This window comes from Pipistrellus kuhlii, unplaced genomic scaffold, assembly GCF_014108245.1.
Source record: "Pipistrellus kuhlii isolate mPipKuh1 unplaced genomic scaffold, mPipKuh1.p scaffold_m20_p_2, whole genome shotgun sequence".
NCBI lineage: Eukaryota > Metazoa > Chordata > Mammalia > Chiroptera > Vespertilionidae > Pipistrellus > Pipistrellus kuhlii.
Genome location: NW_023425515.1, coordinates 162,507,477 through 162,529,609, shown reverse-complemented (window position 1 = coordinate 162,529,609; position 22,133 = coordinate 162,507,477). Strand labels below are relative to the sequence as shown.

The following is a 22,133-nucleotide window of genomic DNA, read 5'->3' as shown; positions in this document are numbered from 1 at the left end:
GATTCATTCCCAGTCAGGGCACATGCCTGGGTTGCAGGCTCAATCCCCAGTGTGGGGTGTGCAGGAAGCAGCCAATCAATGATTCTATCTCATCATCGGTGTTTTTTTCCCCTCTCTCTTCCTTGTTGAAATCAATAAAAATATGTTTTAAGAAAACGAACAGGACCTGAATTAGTGAAAATTTCTGGCTGTACACATCACCCGGTCAGTGTTTGATCCTTAGTGACCTATGTGAGCAGTTCTGATGCTGACATTGATGATGTGGGATGGTTACAGATGCAATCACGTGCTTTTGATGATCTTCCCTGCCTATCTTTTTGACAGAAATAACACTAACTAAATGCCTTCTGCCTTCTCTGGCATGCAATTTTTCATCCCTGCACAATATAATGTACTGAGGACCTAAAAGAAATTTAATAATCCCTGCATTCTTGTGATTTGTTAGACCTTTCCAACAAACATATAATATTTGCTTGGAGATTGAAGGTAACAGGCTTACACTCACAGCAAGATGAATGTTTCATTAGCTGGTAGGCAAACACGTTGTGCTGGTGTTGGGAAGTGTTGCCAAGAGAGTATAAGCAGAATGTCCTTCTATAGATATTTTAAAGACCTACTTACATACTCACAGTTTTTTGTGTAACTTTCAGAATAGATCTGTTAGAGGCTGGGGAATTAATTGTATGGAACTGGTTATGATTCCACCAACTTTCAATATTCTGAAGTAGTATATCCACTCAAGTGCCCTCAATATTTTTAGATACCACACATGTTTGTGAAGCTCTGTTGTTCCTGTGCTCAATCATTAGTTTGAATGCTCAGTTTTCTTCAGAAAAGAAACATAAGGCCTTTAAGGTAAAACTAAAATAAAAACTTTTAAGTTCGACTATGAAGTTCAGGTTGATGGAGTTTTAATATTTAGCTTGGCTAATTAAGTACCATTCTTTGCCCTGAAATTAATTATCCCAACCATTGAGGTAATTTAATATAATAATAATAAAGGGGCTAATGAGAAAGGGAAAAGAACCTGACTATTCCTTCATCTGCTTCATTGCGGGTATTTCTGCTTCAAGTGTCAGTTTATGGATGGTGATGTTTTACGGGGATTATGAATTTTCAATTAGTGAGAAAATGAAAGTGAAAGACAGACAGTAGATCCTCAGTGAGTGATTGTATCAGGAAACCACTAAAAAGCTCATCTGTAAAGTTCAAGGCATATTTCAACATGACTTCATGATACCTTAGGCAGCTCTTCCTCCCTAGGTTGAGTTTCAATCATGTTCTTTATTCACTGTCTGAATAAGTCCTTGGTCAGGGTTTCTATTCAAAGGTAAGAAAGTAAAATATATGCTGTTTCTAAGCAAAATTGAATGCGAGAATAAAAAAGTGACCTTTCTTGTTTAGTTGTCACTCTGAGTACAAATGGTGCGTTCCCTTAATTACACTCAAGCTCTGCCTCTCATGCCCGAGGTGCTGTGTGGGAGAATCCATTGGATTCAGACAGACCCCAGCGGGAAACTGAGCCTCAGTATTACCGCCTGTGAAATGAGGGCAGTGCTATCTCCTCCCAGATCGCTGGAGGAGAAAGTGAGAGAATGCAGAGGCCACCACACAGCCCATAATAATCAGTGATCTGCAAATGGTGACTCCCTTTCATCTGAACAAGACACAAGTATGCTTATAAATGAGGAACAGGCACGAACGAACGTAGCATAATGCCAAACATAATGGCCAATGTGCCAGCTTCTTATTATAATAACCAAGGCCGTGTTCCTCACACTGCAAAGTATCGGCGATTCACCTGGGATTCCGGTTAAATATAGATTCACATTTGGCCCAAGAGTCTGCATTTTAACAACTCCCAGACGCTGCGGATACTGCCACTTAAAGATCATACTTTTAGTGCCACGGAACTAGGGCAATGACTTTTGAATACTGAGTTGACTTTTGCAACTTAGTGAAACAGAGTTTTACTCTACCCTTTTTGTTTAATGACAAAAATACTTGGGGAAAGCTGAAGATGCTACAGGGAAAAAAAAGGTTTGAATGAACACATTTAAAAATCTGGGAAGCTCAGATCCATTCTACACACTTTCATTTATTGTCTGGACAGATAAAGTACAAATAATTCAAACACAACAGGATTATGGAAAAAGAACCAGTTACAATACTTCCCATCAGAAATCGTCTGAACTAGCAAGATTAACATGAAGCCATTCATTATAACTAAAGCATACAACTGCCTGGTCCTCAGATTTCTTCCCCCCGCCACTAGTGTGAACACATTATAGAGGAGAGGTTTTGACATGCCTTTCCCACTATGCTTACTTAGCAAATGCATCAAAACTTTGCCAGCAAACTGCGTTCATTCATAGCAGATGATGTAAAAAGGTTTCCCTGAATGTCGAATGAGTGTTCTCTGAACTGAAATCTGCTTTTTTTTTTTTTTTTTTTTCAAAATCAAAAACAGGAAAAAGAAAAAAGATGTAAAAGAGGAGTCTACGATGCAGCCTTGGTTTTCGGTACTCTCTACACTACCACGACTACTACAAAGTTCGCCTCTTCAGTGTGAAAACAGCAGTCTGTCTGCATGCACTTAGTGGGTTCAGCATGGGAAAAAAACGCACGAAATAAGCACAAGTTATAAATAACCATAACATTTTATTACCATTAAGACTAAACTTGTATTGAAAAGGTTTTATATAACAAGACAAGAAAAGCAATAGCAAATTTAACTATCAACTAGATTATGCATAGCGAGTAACTGTTTCTATTACCCAGGGAAGAGCATAAACCCTTGTATTTTTTTTGTTTTTGTTTTGTTTTTGTTTTAAATATAGAACCGTACAAAGCACAAACGTACTAAAATGATCAGTGCACTGGACGTGGGAGAATGCTCCCTCAGTCATTTTGTTCCCTTAGCTCTGTTTTGTTTCCCCCAAATCTGAATTACATTAAAAGAAAGACCCAGTTGTTTTCTTATTTTTCTACTGTGCAGTAAGAAAAAATATTCACAACAAACATGACAATATACCAAACAATAGTTCTACACAAGTTACCTTGATACCTCTTTAACTGTCACTTAAATAGCATAAGAAAACATCTTAAGACATTACAAACAAAACTAGCCAAGTGTTACAACTTATAATAAATTAACCCAAAGAAAAATAACTTTATATATATATTTATATCGTATATACACATACACACACAACAGAATGACACAATAATATGCTTCTTCCCATAGTTTAAGTAAACAAATAAGTAGTCTAGCCAATCTAGCTATATTTGATCTCGGCCATAGGCATCATCACATCAGCGATTAAATAAATAAGTGTTTCAAGCAACATAAACAGTGTCTCAAATGTACCAACACAGCCCAGTTCTATCAGCACGGGCTACAAAGTGAATTTGAAAATTCCTTAATGAATTGAAAGCAAATGTATCTTTTGTTTTCCTTTCCTAAACACATTACATTGAACTATGATACTAAGATATGTAAATAATTTCGTAGCACCTACTGCTCAAACTAAGAAAGTTTTAGATCAAAAGGAAAAGTAATCTTTTAAATTTTTTATTCTGCTGACTTCCCATACTGATGACTTAAAGAAAAACTGTCTTTCAACTCATCTCCTTGCTTTTGGGTTTTGACTGTGGGGGACTGTGGTACCCTGGGTAGAACGAACACTCCTTTCCCCTAGTAATTAATAATTCTTTAATTATTATTACATGCTATGAAAAGATATGAAGATCATCTGTTTATAGCCCATCCTTCAAAAAACAGTCTACGAATCCAGTTTAAAACACACATCTTGATCTCTAAAAAGTTACCAGTGCAGTATGAACGTGACAAAGTTGTCAATTTCCCCTAAATTAGCCAGTCAAAATATTTTTTCTCAAATCCAGATTCTCTTGTAAAAATTCTTTATATTTTATAAAAATAGATTTTTCTTGAAACCCATTTTCAGCAAAGAGACCACCTCTTTGGCAACAATGTTAATGTTATTAAATTGTTAATGTCATCAGGTATCCCCCTGGCCCCCATCCCCTAACAGAAGACTGTTTTAGTTCACATGATAGAAAAGAAAAAAGGAAAAATAAAAAAATTTGCAAAAGTTTTTTTTTCATTTTTGCAATTTTTATTATTCCTCTTTAATTTGTGTGGGTATTTTTTTTTGTTTTGTTTTTTACCAATCTGAATGGATCAACATTTTGACGAAAAAGAAAAATCTTTTTTTTTTTCCCTTCTTTGAATCCCATTGCTTTGTAAAAATTGTTTTATTTTTATTATTTTTTTTGTTTTTTATTTTTCTTCTTCAAATGAGCGAATGGTCATCTTAAAAAGACCCACCTTCAAGGAAGGTAGTAAAGTTAGCTGGCTGGGTAAAAATCCCTGCACATCGCTATCTATGTATAGTATATTCAACAACGACAGCTATGAAAGAACATTCAATGCATCAAAGGTATTTTTTTTTTTGTATTTTTTTTTCTAAGCGTTATAAAATCCTTTCCTGGTACACCTCAGGATAATCCAATGTTTTAATACTTAGGCAACACTGGCTTATAAAGTCCATGGTTGAATATAAGCCTTGAAATGTTTGTTTCTCTCTCTTGTGTTTGTGTGTGCGTGCGTACATGTGTGTGTGTGTGTGTGTATGCATGTGTGTGTGTGTGTGCGCGCACATGTGTTTTGTTCGTATATACTTATATATATATATATTTATATTTTTTAATAATTAAGGATGGGAAATTCAGGACTTGTGGGCTTTGTTGGTTTTAAAGGAAACTTGCAAGACTCGGTCTCCCAGGCGGTACCCGTTGAGGCTGGCGATGGCCATTGCGGCCTCGTCATAGTTGGTCATGGTGACAAAGCCGAATCCCTTGCACTTGTTGGTATTGAAGTCGCGGATGACCTTGACGTTGTTCACTGCGCCAAAGGGGCCAAAGAGCTGCCAGAGGACGCTCTCATCGGAATCAGGGGAGAGGTTGTAGACAAAGATGCACCAGCCTGTTCCTGTGTGACCAGGGATGTTCATTCCCACAAGACTTGTCATCCCATCAATGGTGATTGGGGAGAACCTGGGGGGACAAGCAGAAGGGGGGACTGGTCCAGACATCAGTCTGACCAAGGATAACACAGAGATGCACAGACACAGACACAGGGCAAAGGGCTGAGTGAGTGTTTGCAGGAGAGTCTTTAGGGTTTCAAAACCAAAATTCAAAAACTCAAGTCTGTGGAATTTCCTCTGATGGGAATGGCTAGATTGGCTGAGGCACATATATGCCAAGAGAAAGGCCTAGGAAAGTTCCTAAAAACCACAAGGAACTCTCATAGCAAGGCTCTACCACAGTTCTAGCAAAGAATATGTTCATAGGGTATCCCACTCTGACCCATATCCTCCCCGACAGGAGACAGTGAGTTCTTGGGGAAGGGGCTTGAGTTCATTCATTCTGCTGCTCCACTTATTTATTCAGTGAAGCACATATAGGAATCTCACAGACATAGTGACATGTAGAAACTCAATAAATGTTTATTGATTGAATAAGTGAATAACATTGGTGGAAGTCTTGGGAAATTTTATTTAATATTTAAGGTAGATTAGAGGATGGCTCTGGAAGTGCTCAAGTCTACCATCTTTGCAGTCCCTTGTTTTATACAAAACTTTTATAGGGATTTTGACCCTATATAATATACTGATTAGTGTCTTGCTTTTTATTTGGTTGTTTTTATCTGGAAGGGTATACTAAACATAACAGCTGAATAGATATTATTTGCTTTTAATCACTAAGTAAGTCTTCCCTCTTGCTTAAAAACAAATAACAAGACAAAACCAAAAGTATCATCGTATAGATTCTTAGAAGGGCAAATCCATGTCTAAGCGTTATTTGCATTATTTCTGAAGACTGTCTTCACCTTTTCTCCTTCAACCGAATGAACTGACCTCGCTCAAGTTCATAGGTAGAGAACAGTTAAGTGTTTATGTTAAGGCCAAAGTCAGGGTCAGCAAGGAAGTTTCAACTCTAGTTGGTTATGGCTGCCTAGAGCTCTTTGGTAGAAAGAATTCTGGGTCCAAATTCAGGTTAACAGGACAAGAGAATGAATGCTCTTATCAACCAGTGATGTTTACCGTGGATGGGGACCTGGATGAGGCGGCAGCCATGCATGCTGCCGCTGTGTCTTCCCTGGCCCCATTTATGTATAGGCATCTCTCTCTCATCATGTTGTCTGCTAGAGGGGAGCAAAAGTCAGGGACAAAAAGCTGAGGAAAATGTAAAACGCGTGGGAACAGACAAGCAGTGTGCTAGGCACCTGGAGATCATCCTCCCCCTGGTACCAGGACTGAGATGAGAGAGAGCAGAGCCCGGATAGCGGAGTCTGCTGTCAGTTAACAGCTTGCACTGTGTACCTGTCCCCATGGTTGGGATGCTTACAATGCATGGCCCAGGGAAAGAACTGCCTTGTGCAGGGGGTGTGATGCAGACTATTAAAGACACATCTCCTTCCCTTGACTGTAGGAAGGGGAATTACAGTGTGCAGCTCTACTGAGCAGGATGATGAAGATGCTATGTCCCTCGCAGCTCAGTAGGGCTTATCAAAGGCACATTTGGGAATATCATGGACACAGTGACACAATGCACTCGACTTCCTGAGATTCAGCTTTCAGACTAGGTCTGGAGCACTCATGTGACGGCATTCAAGAGATCCCCAAAAGCTTCCACTCTATTTCAGCCCCCCGACCTCACAAACAGGCTTTAAGTGAACAAAACAGCAAATTTAAAACACACATACATATATAATCACGGGAGGAATGATAATAACTGTTAAAACCTGTAACAAAAAACACACACAAAACCCTGGCTTAGGTGCACACAGATACAACGAGGGAAGGCGTGGGGGCAGGAGGTGGAAGGTCGTCCATGCATTTATGCATGCTTTGGCCAGGGGCTGGAAGTCCAAAATCTAACTTTTCCACTGACAATCATAAGATTGTCAGCCATGATTAACAAAACGTTCTAATTCTGATTTGCTGGAATTTGCCCTCTTAACGGAATCTTGGCATTGCTAATGCAAAACAGTTTGCTCTGCAAGTTTGCAAAATCAGCTGGCAGAGTTGGAGCCTTTCCCCTGAGGGAAGCCGCCCGGGAGGACCCAACTATCAAGGGCTCGGGAGCTGTGGCACCTGAACCTTAGCAAGAGCCCGCCTGCAAATCAAAGAAAAAGTGAAACACAAAAATACACATCGTGTGCCCTAAAAGAAACAAACCAACCGAAGTCCGAAATGAAAATGAAGAATTGGACATGCTGGTGGAAGAAAAGAGGAAGAATTAAAAAAAAAAAAAAAAAAAAAAAGTAAAGTTAGTGAATTAAAAAAAAAAAAAAATTCTAGCCCCAGTCTGTGCCAACACGGACATCTGGCAATCTGTGGAGTTTTAATTACCTCTTTACGCCATAGGCCATATTAAGCAAATTGTCCAGCCTGCAAAGAGAAGGAGGGTCTCTGGGTTAATGCCTCACAGATGGCAAGATCGCTCAATGGAACTATTAATAAGAATGCTCCATTTTCTAAGAAGAAAAGCTCAACCACTTGCCCCAGTGCTCAGGAGCCTATCCACCAGTGGTTCCCCGCTTTCCTGCCTCCATTTCAAGTACCGTATTTTTCGGACCATAAGACGCACTTTTTTCCCCCCCAGAAGTGGGGGGAAAAAGTCCCTGCGTCTTATGGTCCAAATATAGCCTACACATATACTTTAAAAAAAAAGTTTTTTTACTTGCCCGGTTCTGTGTGGTCTCTGTGTGCTTGCCCGGCTCTAAAATGGTTCTAAATGCTGCTGTTTACTTTACAGGGTTGATTACATGTGTTTATGACTGTGATGTTGGGTTTTAATGCACATAAAATATTGTAGGACACTATTTGTTCCAGAATCTTTTTTTCTTCATTTCCCTTCTCTAAAAACTGGTGCGTCTTATGGTCCGGAGCGTCTTATGGTCCGAAAAATACGGTAATTCATGTGCAGGTCAATGCTGGAGTTTAAAGCAAGTGTCTAATGAATCTCCCTTTCTTTCAAGGCCATGAATTAATCCCATCCCCCCACCTTTCAGAACATTTGCGGTGTACTTTATTTTACATTGTGTGTGAAATTGTTAAAAAGAGGCGGCTTCTTAGATTGTTCACATTTTATTATAATGAAACTTGTGAATAAAGGTCTCATGTTAACAATTCATGTACACACACAATGAGTATCAGCACGGATCTTTTCTCCTTGTCTAGCAACATTAACTAAATCTTCTTATTACACACTTTTGGGGGATGGGGTAGGAAGAATTTTGAGGTTAAGATTTTTTAAAAAGCAGCTTACTATTTGCAACCGGAAACTACCTCCCACTACACTGCTATTCTGTTATAATCTATTATCTCTCATGCTCAGCACCTTTTGGGGACAAGCTATTCACACCATGGGGCAGTAGTAACCATAGTTTCCACCATTAGAAGCCTGCTGGAAAGGCTTTTTACATAAACACTGCATGTGCTCTCGCACAAAATAAAAATTAGATGACTTGGACTCTGTGAAATCATTAACCATTTCCCATTCAAGGGCACGGGAGGACACTGCGAAGGCTGATTTTTCTTCTCATTGTGGCCAGATGGAAGGGCGGGCTCTCTCCATGTGATGTTTGAAAAGGAGAAGAACCTTTCATTAAAGGGAACTTGGGACATGGGTGGAATAAAATAATTATTTAGAATTATTATGGGAAGGTCAAGAATATTCTTATCACTTGCACAGTGGAGGCCATTCCAGCGTGGAGAAAACTGCCTTTCCGAAATGCCCGGGAGAAAGGGAATGCCCCATTGCACCGGGAGCTCCCCAGGGGTGAGGCTCCTACAGCAAACACTGATAAGGCTTGGACACATCTTCCTCTTTTCCCCAGAGGCTGCTGACATAATAGTCAGAGCAAAGTGAACACAAACGGAGCGTCCGTCCCTGTGCACCTCACCCAGCAGTTACCTGCAGAAGAAAGAGGAGGACGGGGCCAACCCACTCTCTCTGGCCAGGATCTGCCTCCTGACCTGCTCTTTTCATTGACTTTATTAAATCCACTGCCTTATCCCTAAGTCTACGCTGCCAAATCCAGTCACCTCTGTGATGAACTCCTGTTGAACCTGAACCTCATTTGGTTAAATACAGAAATTTGTTTGTAAGCCAAGGAATCTGCAGTTTAGCCAAAGTCATGGTGGTAAGCTGATAGGGGGATTGGAAGATCCAATCATCTCATTTGATGAGAGTGAAAACTGAGGCTGTGGGTAGGGGATTTCTGCACAGTGATTCCAGGGGGTGGAGGTTCTTATCCTTGCCCCATCTTTCAGGGCCCCGGGTTTCCCTTGCCCTCACCCAGCTCCGTACCCAGGTAGCAAGGTGAATGGGCACGTGGGCACCCCTACCTGAACCTCTGGGCCTGGTGGTGAAGTGGGCCGGGGTAGCGCCGGTTGGGGGACTGGTAGAGCTGGGAGAGCAGGGCCTGGCTGGACTTCTGGCTGGGGTTGTTGGCAAACTTCACAGTAATCGGTTCTGTAGCACCGCTGGGCTTCTGGCCATTCAGCCCTTTGATGGCTTCTTCTGCCTCAATCCTTTTATCAAAGCGGATGAATCCCACCCCTCTGGACACTCCTGGGGGAAAGAGAAACAACCTTAATAAAAAGTGAACAAACCCAAGTGGTAAACACACACACACACACACACACACACACAAACACACAAACCCTCCAGGAAGAAATGGGCTGGGCCCCAAGGACATTCTGTGGGGCATCAGCCCAGTGGTGGGGCTGGGCTGAGCCTGGCTCCCTGAATATCACACCCACCAAAACGCATCTGCCTGCATTTCTGCCATAATGGCTTCGGACAGGTAACTTCCACCCACAGAACACAGGCACCTCTCATATCTGCCACTTCCAGCCCTCCTACACCTCCCTGCTCAGTCTGCATCTCCCCTTAGTTGCTGTGACTGATTACGCACTGTCCAATTTCTCACCCTCCAGTGGATCCTCCACCCCTAGCAACTAAGTAATCCATTTGAAGAGCAAACTCTGGTCACATTACATCCTTTAATATCATCTTCTATACCTTTTTTTGTACCTTTTCAAGTTTTTACCTTGTGCATGGTCTCTGTTCCTCACTGCTTCCCATTCCAAACACAGAACAACAAACAAATAGCCCCCCCCAAAAAACAACAACAAACAACAACAACAAAAACCTTTCCTTCCATGGCTCCATGTTGCAAACAGATAAAGTTCAGTCTTCTTGCGGTGGCATGTAATATCCCTGATGATCCTGCCCCCAAATCCCTGTTGGGCCTAGCCCTGCTGAGCTGCCAGATGTTCCTAGGACAGGTGGAGTTCTTCCTCGACTTCATGCCTAGAACTGCGCCCTCCTTGCCTATGGTACAGGATGCATCCTATCTGCCTGCCAGATAACTGTGAGTCATCCTAGAAATCCCTATTCAAACTTCGCATCCTCAATGGAGCCTTCCCAATAATTTCCAGCAGGCATAGCGTGCCTTCTCCTGAGCTTTCACAGTGCACTGAACAGCCTCTAGCGGTGCTCATCACATGGGAGTCCACTAAGGACTGTGCCTCCTCCACCCTGGACCCCGGTGTTTGTCTCTGGATCCTGGTGTCCCTCCCACAGTGTTTGGGGCACAGCAGCTTCAATGAAGGTTTGTTGCATGACTTGAAGGAGAAGCACATGCTGAACTACTTCTAGGGGATGTTTTAAATTGAGAGCAAGTTGGGAGTAGGTGAAAACATTTTGCCATTAAAAATGAAACCTGGGGGTGCCTTGCATTTCTTACTGAGAGGTGGTGGTTGCCATTTTTTAGTGTGGACCAAGTTCCTCAGTGCTGGGTGCTGGATTCATATCTCTGCACTGCTACTGACTAGCTGGACTAAAGTCAGATCCTCTGTTTCCTCCTGCGTGAAATGGGCCAGTGTGAAGTTCCCTCTCACACTATAATGCTAACATCGGGGCTAGAGCGAATCCTGGCTCCCTGGTTCTTTTCACACACACAAGTGTAATGTTACCTGGTTGAGTGCTGAAAGAGACTTTGAAGGTCATATAATTCCAGTCTCAACCCAATGCCTGAATCATCCTCACAGCTCTGCCAAGCAGATCAGCTGCTGCTGGACCGATTCCCACGATGGAGGGCTCCTGCCTCCTGAGATGGCCCACTTTCAATGTGGGGAGTTGATTGAGAAGTCTTTCTCTTACAATAAAAATCTGTCCACTCATGACCCATATCTACTATCCTACGTAACCATTACCCCTCTGTGCCTATGGATCACAGGGCTCTGACTAGTGACACTGAGACCCAAGGAAAAGCAAAACAAAAGAAACACTTAACCTGTGACTTGATCAACCAGGATCCGTGAGGTGATGATACGGCCATATTGCGAGAAAAGCTGCTCCAGTTCCTTCTGGGTCATGGTTTTGGGAAGGCCGCTAACGTAGAGGTTAGCATCCCTGATTGAGGCAGAGCTCGGGCGGGCATAGGAGACCTAGGTAAAAACAAGAGGAGCTAAATCCATTAGAGGCAACACCTTCCGAGTAGCAAAACCAACTCAACCACCAAGATGAGAATGCCTCATCTATCTTTCTAACTCATGGTGTCCATTTAAATAATTCAGGAGCTCAGATTTTAGCTTCCTTTGTAATAGTAACGAGAACCAGGAGAATAGCAATAGATGAACAAAAGGAGAGTTGACGATAACTTAAAACAAATGCAGATAAAGGTCGCTAAATACAGAGTAAAATAGCTACTGTATGGCAGCTGTTAAATGCAGAACTACCCACGCTTAGAGTTCTGGAGATTTACCTCCTGGGTGTGGGTGTATAGATGATTTACTGTGTCCAACACATAATAATCTTTGAATAAATAATAATAAAAAAAATCACCCATAAAATTTTGCTCTGCGGATTTCTCTCCTTGGCACCCTCCCCACACCATCCCCGTCTTCTTGAGCACATAAACGCGATCAGGTTCTCTGCGAGATTCTTTATGTTCCATCCTTTGTGCTACTCCAATCTGTTCCCACAAGGTCTGCTCTCGCTGAATGACAAAGCGCTGGTGAAATGGGGCTGAATGAACATCTGCTTGCAAAACTGGATATGTGACCTTGTCAGAACATCTGCAAGAACCAGTTGTCTTTGAACTTGGAGGTGGAGCAGATGAAACCACAATAAACAAAAATGAGGGCGAGGTGGAGAGAGGGGAGGGCAAGGGCAGCAGGAGAGAGACGCGAGCCTCACCGATGCTTATAATAAGTTCCACTTTGTAAATTTGTCCTCCCAGATCTCTCAACTGCTCCCCCCCAAAGCTAACACAGAAGTGTAAACATATCTGAAATTCCATCTGCAAGAAGCCAAATCTGTAGCAGTACACACAAGCAAAGCAAACCCCAGCAGTCATTAATTTTAGACTTTCATTTACTTATTTATTTATTTTTTTTTAAAGAAAACAACATCAGACGTTTGAAATATAATTTACAGCTAGTCTAACAAAGCACTTTCCTGCTGAAGCTATTTCTGGGGCGGTTATGGCTCAGAATAGATGATGAAAACAGTCATTTCAGAGCACATCTGACAATGTCGGACAGGAAGGGACCTATTTGCTTTAGCATTGTTCAGTTGGGAGTTTTATTTCATCTATAACCAATTTATAAGACCTGCTAAGACTCTAGGTGTGTGTGTGTGTGTGTGTGTGTGTGTGTGTGTGTGTGAGTGTGTGAGAGAGAGAGAGAGAGAGAGAGAGAGAGAGAGAGCGTGCATTTGTGCAAAAGAATTGATCCAGGTTAAACTGGACTTCTGGCATTAAGAACTAAAGCTCCAGTAGCGAGGTGGACCTTGTGTTGAGACAGGGTCTAGCAAAGAGGAATGAGGCATGAGCAGACCCCTCACCATGGCACTCTCTCTGTTTCCCTGACAGAGATGCCAGGACCCTCTATGGGTTCCACTCCTACAATAGATGTTAACCAGTTAATGATATGAAGGACTAACTTATCTTGCTGATGGAGCAAAGCAGCTCACCTGCAGTGTCTTCACCTTCTAGAAGCTCATGGCTGGCTTTTCCAAGCTCCTCCTCAGGACATGGCTGATAGGCAGAGAGACCTTTACATGGAGGGTCCCGTGTGTGCATTTTTGGGGGTTGGAGGATGAAAAACCAAGAACCCTATGAGATTGTCTGGCCAGGGTGCCACTCCACATGGGGCTCTTCCCTGCTTTCTTTTAAGGGACAAAGTATCTCTGATTATAACCTTGCAAAACTTGTCTTTAGGCATGAGGAGAGAGCAGTAGGGAGAAAGAAACAGAAACTTCATGATATGTCTGTGGTAATAAGAGGCACTCTTGTCTGACCCCAGCCAATTACTGACAAATTATCTGGATGACCTTTGTGTTTCCGTAAAACATACCCTCCTCCCTCTTTGGATTTGCTCAAGTGGAAAAATTTTCCCACCTACTTCCTTAGCTGCAAATCCTATTCCTCTTTCAGGCTCAGCTCACATGCCACCTCCTCTAATTAGCATTCCCTGATCTCCCAATAGGGCTCACAAAGAGCCACACCCCACAGTACTTAACCTGTCCTGAATTTGATTCACCATCTCTCCATCTAGTCTGGGGATTTCCTTGAAGCCATGGTTGTAAACATGTCTCTTATTCATCTCTGTGGCTCTAGTTCCCAGCACAGAGCCTGATACCCACAGGGTACTCAACACCCAGAGAAAGACTGAGTGAACACCACAGCCCACACTGAATGATGCATTAATGGCTCTTTGGGGTTAATTGTAGCTTGGTTTTCTGAGAATTAAGGGGGAATCACTGAGAGTTAAGTATGCAGAACTAAGCTAAAAAGTAAGAGATATGCTTCCCATTCTCCAGTGTCTGTGGTTGGAAGGACTGAAACAGTGTTGAAGGGCTAGACATCATTTAAAGGTCTTCCCAACAAACATTTCCTGAAGGTCCACTCTGAGGAGATATACAACATACAGGAACAAGGCATGGTTTCTTGCCCTAAAGGACCCCTGAGTGCAATGGATGCAACTCAGGAGGTACTCAATAAATGAGTCAAATGGAAGAATGACTAGTATGCATATGGACCAATCACTGCAATGCTACAAATGTGTACTACTCCAGGGTGATGCATAGATGCAACTGGAACATAAAGAAGGGAAAGACTAATCTCCCTTTTCTTAAAGGTTTAAAAGGGCCAGGAAGGAGGCAGAGCTGAGGTGAGACTGATGGAGAAACAGGTGGTGTGACAGTGTCAGGGTCAGGGAATGGTGGCCTGATGATATCACTCCTCTACTTGAGGACCAACAGGAAGATGAAGGTCAAGGGCTTAGTGTAGGGCCTGCCTGATATCCACAGGGTACATATATGGATTCCCATTAGCTCTGGGCACCCAGAACTGGGTACAGAGGAAGCAGGCTGGGACAGACCTGCTGGGAAAAGGAGCTGGCACGGGGAAGCGAATGACACAACCAGCATCATCTCCTCAGAAGATGGTTCTGACAGGGAGATTCTCAGTCAAGGACAGGTCCTAGCCACAGAGCAGCAGCACATCTCAAAGGCAAGTGGCACCCTGCTTATCCTCTGCCAAGCCAGTTCCTGCTGCTTAGTTGTTCTCCTCTATTTGGAACCTTAAGTCTATTGTTCTCTTAGTTCCCTGTCCAGGAAACATGTAGAAATAGGAGTGGATAAAAATGACAGAAAAAATGATCTTCCCACAATTCAATATCCAAAACACTCCTTCCAGTATCTTAAACTTTTCAAATCCCCTCATCCATTTACTAAATCCTCACTGAGTGTCTACAGATGGCGGCCCTTTGTTCGGGTGAAACATTTTTAAAGATCTCCAGTTTTCAGCTCCTGCAGAATCAGGCATGGCTGGCTTGTTAACCCCACTGAGCCTAGAGCCTGGGGCTTCAATGCTGGAGGCAGCGAACTGCAGAAGCCTGTGCCTAAGACCATGGGAATCCAGCTTGCTTCATTCATCCATGATCTCTGAAGACAAGACTGGCATTTCTAGGCCAGCACTGATCTTGTTCTGGAGCTTGGAAAAAGCTGAAAGGAGGAAGCTTACTCCTCTCTCTTGGGAGAAGAGTGGTCCACAGGGAGGGGAAGGTAAATGGCTGACTTTACAAATGATCTTGAGGGAAGATTTGCAGTCCCTCCAAATTCCCATCCCTATCCATCCCTGCAGGCTCACAGCAGCCCTACCCCTCCAAGAGTGAGAGTATGGCATGAGCTGACTGTGGGCAAGTAGTTGACCTTTGGCAAGTAATTATATGTTGATAAGTCTCAGTTTCTTTACTGGTATAAAGGAGGACAATTCTCCTTTGATGGGTTATTATAAAGCATTGAGATGATATGAATGTATCTAGCACATACCTAGAATTTAGTTGATACTTAGTATGATTATTGATGAGTTATACAGATGTTTGTGGGCCATCCTGGGACTCCAATCCTAATTGGGACACATCTTTTAATTTTATCATAAGCAAACATTTGGAACATTGCCAGTGAGTTCCTATGGAGGCACTGTCCTCGGTCACCCTGGTGGGGTCTGGATCGTCCTTGACCAGTCCACAGCCATGAATTAGCCCTAGCACATCCCTACAGATTCCACTGCTTCCCATCCTCACAGCGTTTTCCATTTTCCAGGTGACTTCACAAGGCAGCTCTCAGCGATTCTCACCAAGGTGGCAAGGCAGGCATTACCATTCCTCACAGACAGGGCAGCAGGACCAGGGCTGGGGCTGCCCCTTCCCATGCAATACTCACAGGCACCTTCATCTGTGCGCTGCCTGGGCAGGGTGGGAGGAAGAGCATGGCCTGGGGAAAACCGTTTCCTGAGTCATCTGGCAACCCCTGCGCCTTCTCTGACCCGCCATGGTATAGGAAAGGGAGAGGACTTGGAAAACATGATAAAGGCATCATCTTGGGTGTTACTGGGAATATAAGATGAGAGGAAAAGCCATCTTCTCTGCCATGGAAAGGTGCTCATTCAGGAAAACACTGGCATTAGAAGATTAAAGTTCATTCATTCCACCCCTTCCTCAACACTTCCATTGTGTCAGGCCTTGTGATAGGGCTGAGAGCGTCTCTGTTTCAAGGACTCCACAAGCCGCTGAGGGAAGTAAGCAAACAAGTGAAGAGTGAGACACAGAGGCTTGTTCTTGATGGGGATCCTCTCATTTCATAACCCCTGTGCTTCCTTCCATGTGGAGGAAGCCCCCAGAAGGGCAGTGCAGGCCAGAGGAGGGGCCTCAGTGAAGGAAATGGGCACCTGAGCCTCAGCTGCTGCCTGCCTCCTCCCTCTGGGAGTCAGATGCCAGCTGGAAGCACACCTTCTGCTCCAGGCTCTCAGGTCCCATGGGAGCATGTTGTGCTCTGATACAGGGAGGCCTGTGGGGACCAGACCACCTGCGATGGGGCATGTCAGTCTGTGCAAGTGTGGGGTTCTGTGTCAGGAAGCCTATTGTGTCCATGGAATTCATCTGGGACTTAACAGCATTAAGATGACCTTAGGATTCCATATCTTTTACTCTTTTATCTCATTTCTCAATGGGTTTAGAACTTGGAGGCATCATTTGTTGGGCACTTCGAGTTACAAGAAGGACTTCTATCGTTGACTGAGTGTTTTTATAAGCTCAGCATTCAATTCACAAAACTGCCAATTTCTACAAAAACAGCTCATGGTTAAGTGGAAATAAAAGGGACAGGTGACAGTGGAAATAAAGCACCATCCTTGAAACTTGCTTACAAAAACTTGATGCTATAAGTGGCCTCAAATGTTCAAGGCAGGTTGGGCCAGAGTTATCTCAATGGTTGAATGCCAACCTATGAACCAGGAGGTCATGGTTCAATTCCTGGTCAGGGTATATGCCCGGATTGTGGGCTCGATCCCCAGTGTAAGGCTTGCAGGAGATGTCCAATCAATGATTCTCTCTCATCATTGATGTTTCTATCTTTCACTCCCTTTTCCTCTCTAAAATCAATTATATATATATAATTGGTACAGAAAAGGGAGAGGACTTGGAAAACATGACAAAGGCTTCATCTTGGGTGTTATTGGGAATATAAGATGAGAGGAAAAGCCATCTTCTCTGCCATGGAAAGGTGCTCCTTCAGGAAAACACTGGCATTAGAAGATTAAAGTTCATTCCACTGGGAATATAAGATATATATATATATATATATATATATATATATATATATATATATATACACACACACACACACACACACACACATATATATATATATGTATATATATATAAATATAAATTAATTAATTTATTTTTATTTTATTTATTTATTTTTTTAAGTTCAAGGCAGGATCCAAACAGCAGGCCACTCACCTTACACATTTCCAAGGACAGGAAGCTCACTCTTCATGAGGCATCCTATACCATCACTGGTTACTAGACAATTATTTCTACTACTGAGTTAAAAGCTGTCTTCCCCAGAGTTTCTACCCTTCTTCTATTTCTATTCTAGCTCCACACACTAGGAGCATCCTTGCTGTCTTCATCACCCCTTATCTTGTGAGTCTTACTAGTAGGTACTGGTTAGAATATCAGGCAACTGTATTTTTAGACAGGTCACTTCAAGGAAGTTCTCACTTATCTGACCTTAACTGAAACTGAGCATCTATTATGGAATGGAAAGGCAACAGAGTAGCCTCATTCAGAGCAAGAACTTTGAGGTTGAAGATGACAAACTCTAGCTCAGTGAGGTGAAGTACTTATCCAAGGTCACAAAGCTGAGTTTAAATCCAGACCACTTACCAACTATGTGTGGTTGGGTAAGTCACTTAACCTTTCTGAGCTGCATTCTTTGAATAACTTAGTTTAGAAGCTTTCTAATAGAGATGTTTGAGGGTTAAACAAGCATGCATGTAGGATTCCTGGGCACAATGCCTGGCACACAGTAAGTGCTCAATAAATAGTGGCTTTGATATGATTGCCATGCAATCAGACCTTACGCTAGACACTGAGGGTGCAGAGATGAATGCAATAGTTCCTGACATACTAATAGGACTATTTGTCTAGAAGAGGACACACACACAAAGATAGCTGATTCCAGAATATCAGGCTGCAGATTTCCCCCAATCTGTTGTAACACCCTACTCTCTGTACAAGCACAACGTCCCTAGAGCATACAGATCCCCGGGGGACATTCACTTCAAAGAGCCCAGGAGAAGAGCAGCAGCAGAGAACAGACTCTGATGCTGCCAGGGCCTTCTAGGAGCAACCCTTTCGAGGACCTCCAAACCTACTCCAAGAGCTGGGAGTGAAGAAATAAGCCAGCTGGCTCCTGGAAACTAGTTCTGACTGTGAGAACCGCAGGCAGGACAGGTGTCAGTATGAGGACTGAGGCCACACACTTCCCCCTCCCGCCACCTGATACATGATATTCTGTTATCTGGGGCAAAACCTGATGCTAACATTTCCAAGGGAGTTATGAATGTGCCACTTCTCCCTGCTCAAACACTTTCAAGGGTTCTCCAGCACCTTGTGATGGAAGTTCTGATCCTTTACCTGAGCATTCAAGTCCGACCTCTCCTCCTACTAATCTCTCCATGCACCTTCCACCTCAATTCAAACAAAAAAAGTGAATGTGCACTGAAAGTTTCTGCTTCTATGTCTTTGTTCTTGCTGTTTGTTCATCATCATGGCAAAAGAGACTCCTGTCCATCCTTCCAGGCTCAGCCTGAATTCTGCCTCCTCCATGAAGCACAGGCACAAATGACTGCTCTCTCCTTGGACTCCAAAGATGGTACACATTTCAATGGCAGCAGCTATCACAACCTGCCTCCTATCATAGCCATCGGGGTCAACACTGAATCTGCCCTCATAGTCTGAGCATTCTGATGGTGGTTTGTACATACCTCCTGTGGCATCTAGTTGCAAAGCCTTACATTGTGAAGGTACTGAATAAATGCTCTCTGAATTGAAATGGAAATTTGAAATATACTCTATGCAAGGACTTTTAGCTCCCAGGAGCTGACTCTGGTTTGGAGAAGAAACGAAAAGGAGTCATGAAGTTGACGAGTATCCAAGAATATCATGAGAGGCTCTGGCACACAGTAGGCCAAATAAATATGTGTTTTGAAACAAAGATATGATGATGGATTCGTGTGCTTTACAACTTCTTTTTAAAAGTCCATCAAATTATGGAGGAGGCTTACAAAGTACAAGAATTTTGCTGTCTGGTTGCCCTAGAAGGGAGAGATGTGCTAATTAATGGTTTAATAGCCTGGCTAGAGGAAAAGCTGGTCTCAGACTCAGGGCTTCAGACTCAGACATTCTCCTCATTAAACTGCAACTCCTGACTCTTGCTTTTTGAAAACCTGGTAAGGTTACTGTGGGCCACCTGAAAGCTCCATAATACTTTCCACTAAACAAAGCCTTTATGTATGCTGCCCAAGATTCAACAAGACTCAGGCTCTGAAACAGGTAGATGAAAAAATTCTTCCCCTCTCCTCATGTAATTTTCACCTTAGAAGTCAACTGCATTTTCACCTTAGAAGTCAACTTAGAAGTCATTCTGGGGAACATTACTTGAACACCCACTGTATGCCATGGTGAGATATTATTAGTTCTATTTTCCCGATGACAAACTCTAGCTCAGTGAGGTGAAGTACTTATCCAAGGTCACAAAGCTGAACTAAGACAAAGCCAGATAATGACTTCAAGTTTGAGGATCTTTCCCCTATGGTAGGCTGAAGTGGATGGGCAGTGAAATAAAAACCATGTACTTGGCACATACTGCTCTAGCCCTAAATGTTACCAAGCTGGAAAGATGGCGCTATAATATCTCAGTTATACTGTTAGAGCTGGAGGAACCATTCTGAGATGGGGAAATAAGTTCAGAGAAGTACAGTAAGTTCCCCAGGTCATCCTGGGAGTATTTGACAGAGTTGGGTCTTGTCTCTCCATCTCAATATGGAACTCTTTTGACTGAATAATGAGGGAGGAAGGGAAGAGGGAAAAGCTCTATGACCTTTGATAGGCTGCTGATTTGCCCTAGGGCTTTGTGAGAAGAGATTATTTCTGGGGGGCACTGAGGTTTTTGGCCAGCACTGCCCAATAGAATATTCGAGGACCATGAAAATGGTCTAGATCTATGCAGTTGAATATGGTAGCTACTAGCTACATGTGGCTACTGAGTACTTCCAAAATACTTAGTGTGACTGAGGAAATGAACTTTTCATTTTATTTAATCTTACTTAATTTAAATTCAAATTATAACCATATATGGCTAATGGGCACTCTCCTGGGAAGAACAGCTCAGGGCCTAGAAGCAACATTAAGTTACAGTAGCTCAGACTGCAAGGGACCTTTAGGATCATTTAGTAATCCTTTCTTCATCATCCTTAGTGACTCGATTTGAATGCCTTTGACAATCAGGGACTCACTATCACCCAAGGCTAATGTGCTACCCTCATAACTTCATAAATTCTCTTCGCAGATTCTTGAAATATAGGATTAAGCTTTAGAGTCACTTCAGACCATCCCCTTCCTCCCCCCCTGCTTTCCCCCTGCCCCAGGGTAATAGAAAAACAATCATTGTGGGGTGAATGTGTGACTGGAGAAACCCCTTTGCTATCTTTGTCATTTGCCTCTGGACAACCCTTAGGGTGTCAGCTCTTTTAAAATCAGGAAGCTGAGAATGAGATAAAAGACAGCAGGCCAGAGTGGCCAAGAAAGGATCACTATTTCCTGTGATTTAGACTCCACAGTTCTCCTAACATGGCCAAGGTCTGCCAAGTTGCTTTTTTTTACGCAGCTTGCATCACACTGTTGATTGATTTTACATTTGTAGGCTGATAAAGCCCACGCCACATTCCATGCACTTCTAAAAACCTACATGTCCTCACAACCTGGACCTATCAATTTTCTTTTGTCATCCAGACCCCCACTGTGGATGGCCTCTAAGATGCTGGATCATATCAACCTCACTGGGCAGGGACAGTAGGGAAACTATCTCCCACACTCCTATCCCTGCAACTGAAATTATTTTCTCAAAGGAAGTGAGCAGGGTATTGGGTAGCACAGCAGCCAAACAGAATCTCTCATGGAGACGGCAGCTTGGTGTGACTGGGTAAATGGGGCTCCGGTTTCCACTGGCCTTGCCCGTGTGCCCTCTTCTTGCTCCTTGGGGATTCAGTGATCCAGGTGCCCTTGCTGACCTTGGCAGGGGAAGCGCTCCTGCACTGCCTCTGCCTATAGCTATAATGGGGGAGGAGAAAAAGGCCTTTTTATTATTAACAGGAATGAGGGAGGCAGTCTATTATTCCTGGGTGGGGTGATATCCATCAGCAAAAAATGATCTGCTAACTCTCCGGAAGCATTAAGAGCAGTGATAGGAGAAATAATTGCTTATGCCAAGTGTAAAGAAGAGATGCCTCAGCGGAATGAAGGCCTTTAGCAAGGCAGGTGGATGCTGGGGGAGGGAGGGAGGCCCGGATGACCCCTGGCGAGAGCAAGAAGCCGGAGGGGCAGACTGGAACCTGCAAAACTCAAGTGTGGGAAGATTCCCCTGGAGGCACCGTTAGTGCTATTAGAAGAATGAAGTGAAAATGGAGAAATGGCTGAGCTGCATCACAGCCCAGAGAGGCTGGAATAAAGAGCACACTCTCCCTCTTCTTCCTGGAGAAGGGAGATGTTTCCTTTTGAAAAGCCTTCCCCTTCGCTCCCCCCTTGACTGGGGCTCCTGCCTCACAATAAAGCGTCTTCTTACTTTCTCACCCTATTTCCCATCTGAGTGCCAACCCTCCTGGGTTCACTGAGTGGTAGAAACAGCCCTTTTCTCGCCTCATCCCTGAAATCGCTCACACCTCCGGTTTGGACAAGAGCTGTGCTCTGTGAATGTTTTCCTTAGAGTCAAAATTTTATAATTTGAGTAATAGCTTAATGCAATTATTAGAAAAAGACAAGACATAAAACCATCTGCAAACATGCAACTCAATGAAAAAAGGAAGGAAATACATAAAGATGGTAACTGCGTTGAGTTGGGAATGGCTGATAATGCCTTCATTATAAGATAATACACTTTCCAAATAATTCTTCAATATG

The 22,133-nt window shown here is 43.1% G+C and overlaps 1 protein-coding gene across 9 annotated transcripts in view; it reads right to left on the bottom strand.

Moving 5' to 3' along the window:
* Window positions 1–2,078: 2,078 nt before the first annotated feature.
* The window catches only part of ELAVL4 (ELAV like RNA binding protein 4), a 139,147-nt gene continuing 119,092 nt past the window's right edge, over window positions 2,079–22,133 (bottom strand). For 7 of the 9 annotated variants that reach the window (XM_036446619.2, XM_036446621.2, XM_036446612.2 and 4 more), the window contains 4 exons: window positions 11,396–11,549; window positions 9,441–9,666; window positions 7,440–7,478; window positions 2,079–5,121 (listed from right to left, as the gene is read on the bottom strand). In XM_036446619.2, coding sequence (XP_036302512.1) covers window positions 4,752–5,121; window positions 7,440–7,478; window positions 9,441–9,666; window positions 11,396–11,549 — 789 coding nt within the window. In that variant the 3' untranslated portion in view covers window positions 2,079–4,751. The remainder of the gene's footprint in view (window positions 5,122–7,439; window positions 7,479–9,440; window positions 9,667–11,395; window positions 11,550–22,133) is intronic. The other 2 variants (XM_045584583.1, XM_036446624.2) reach the window with 1 other exon arrangement.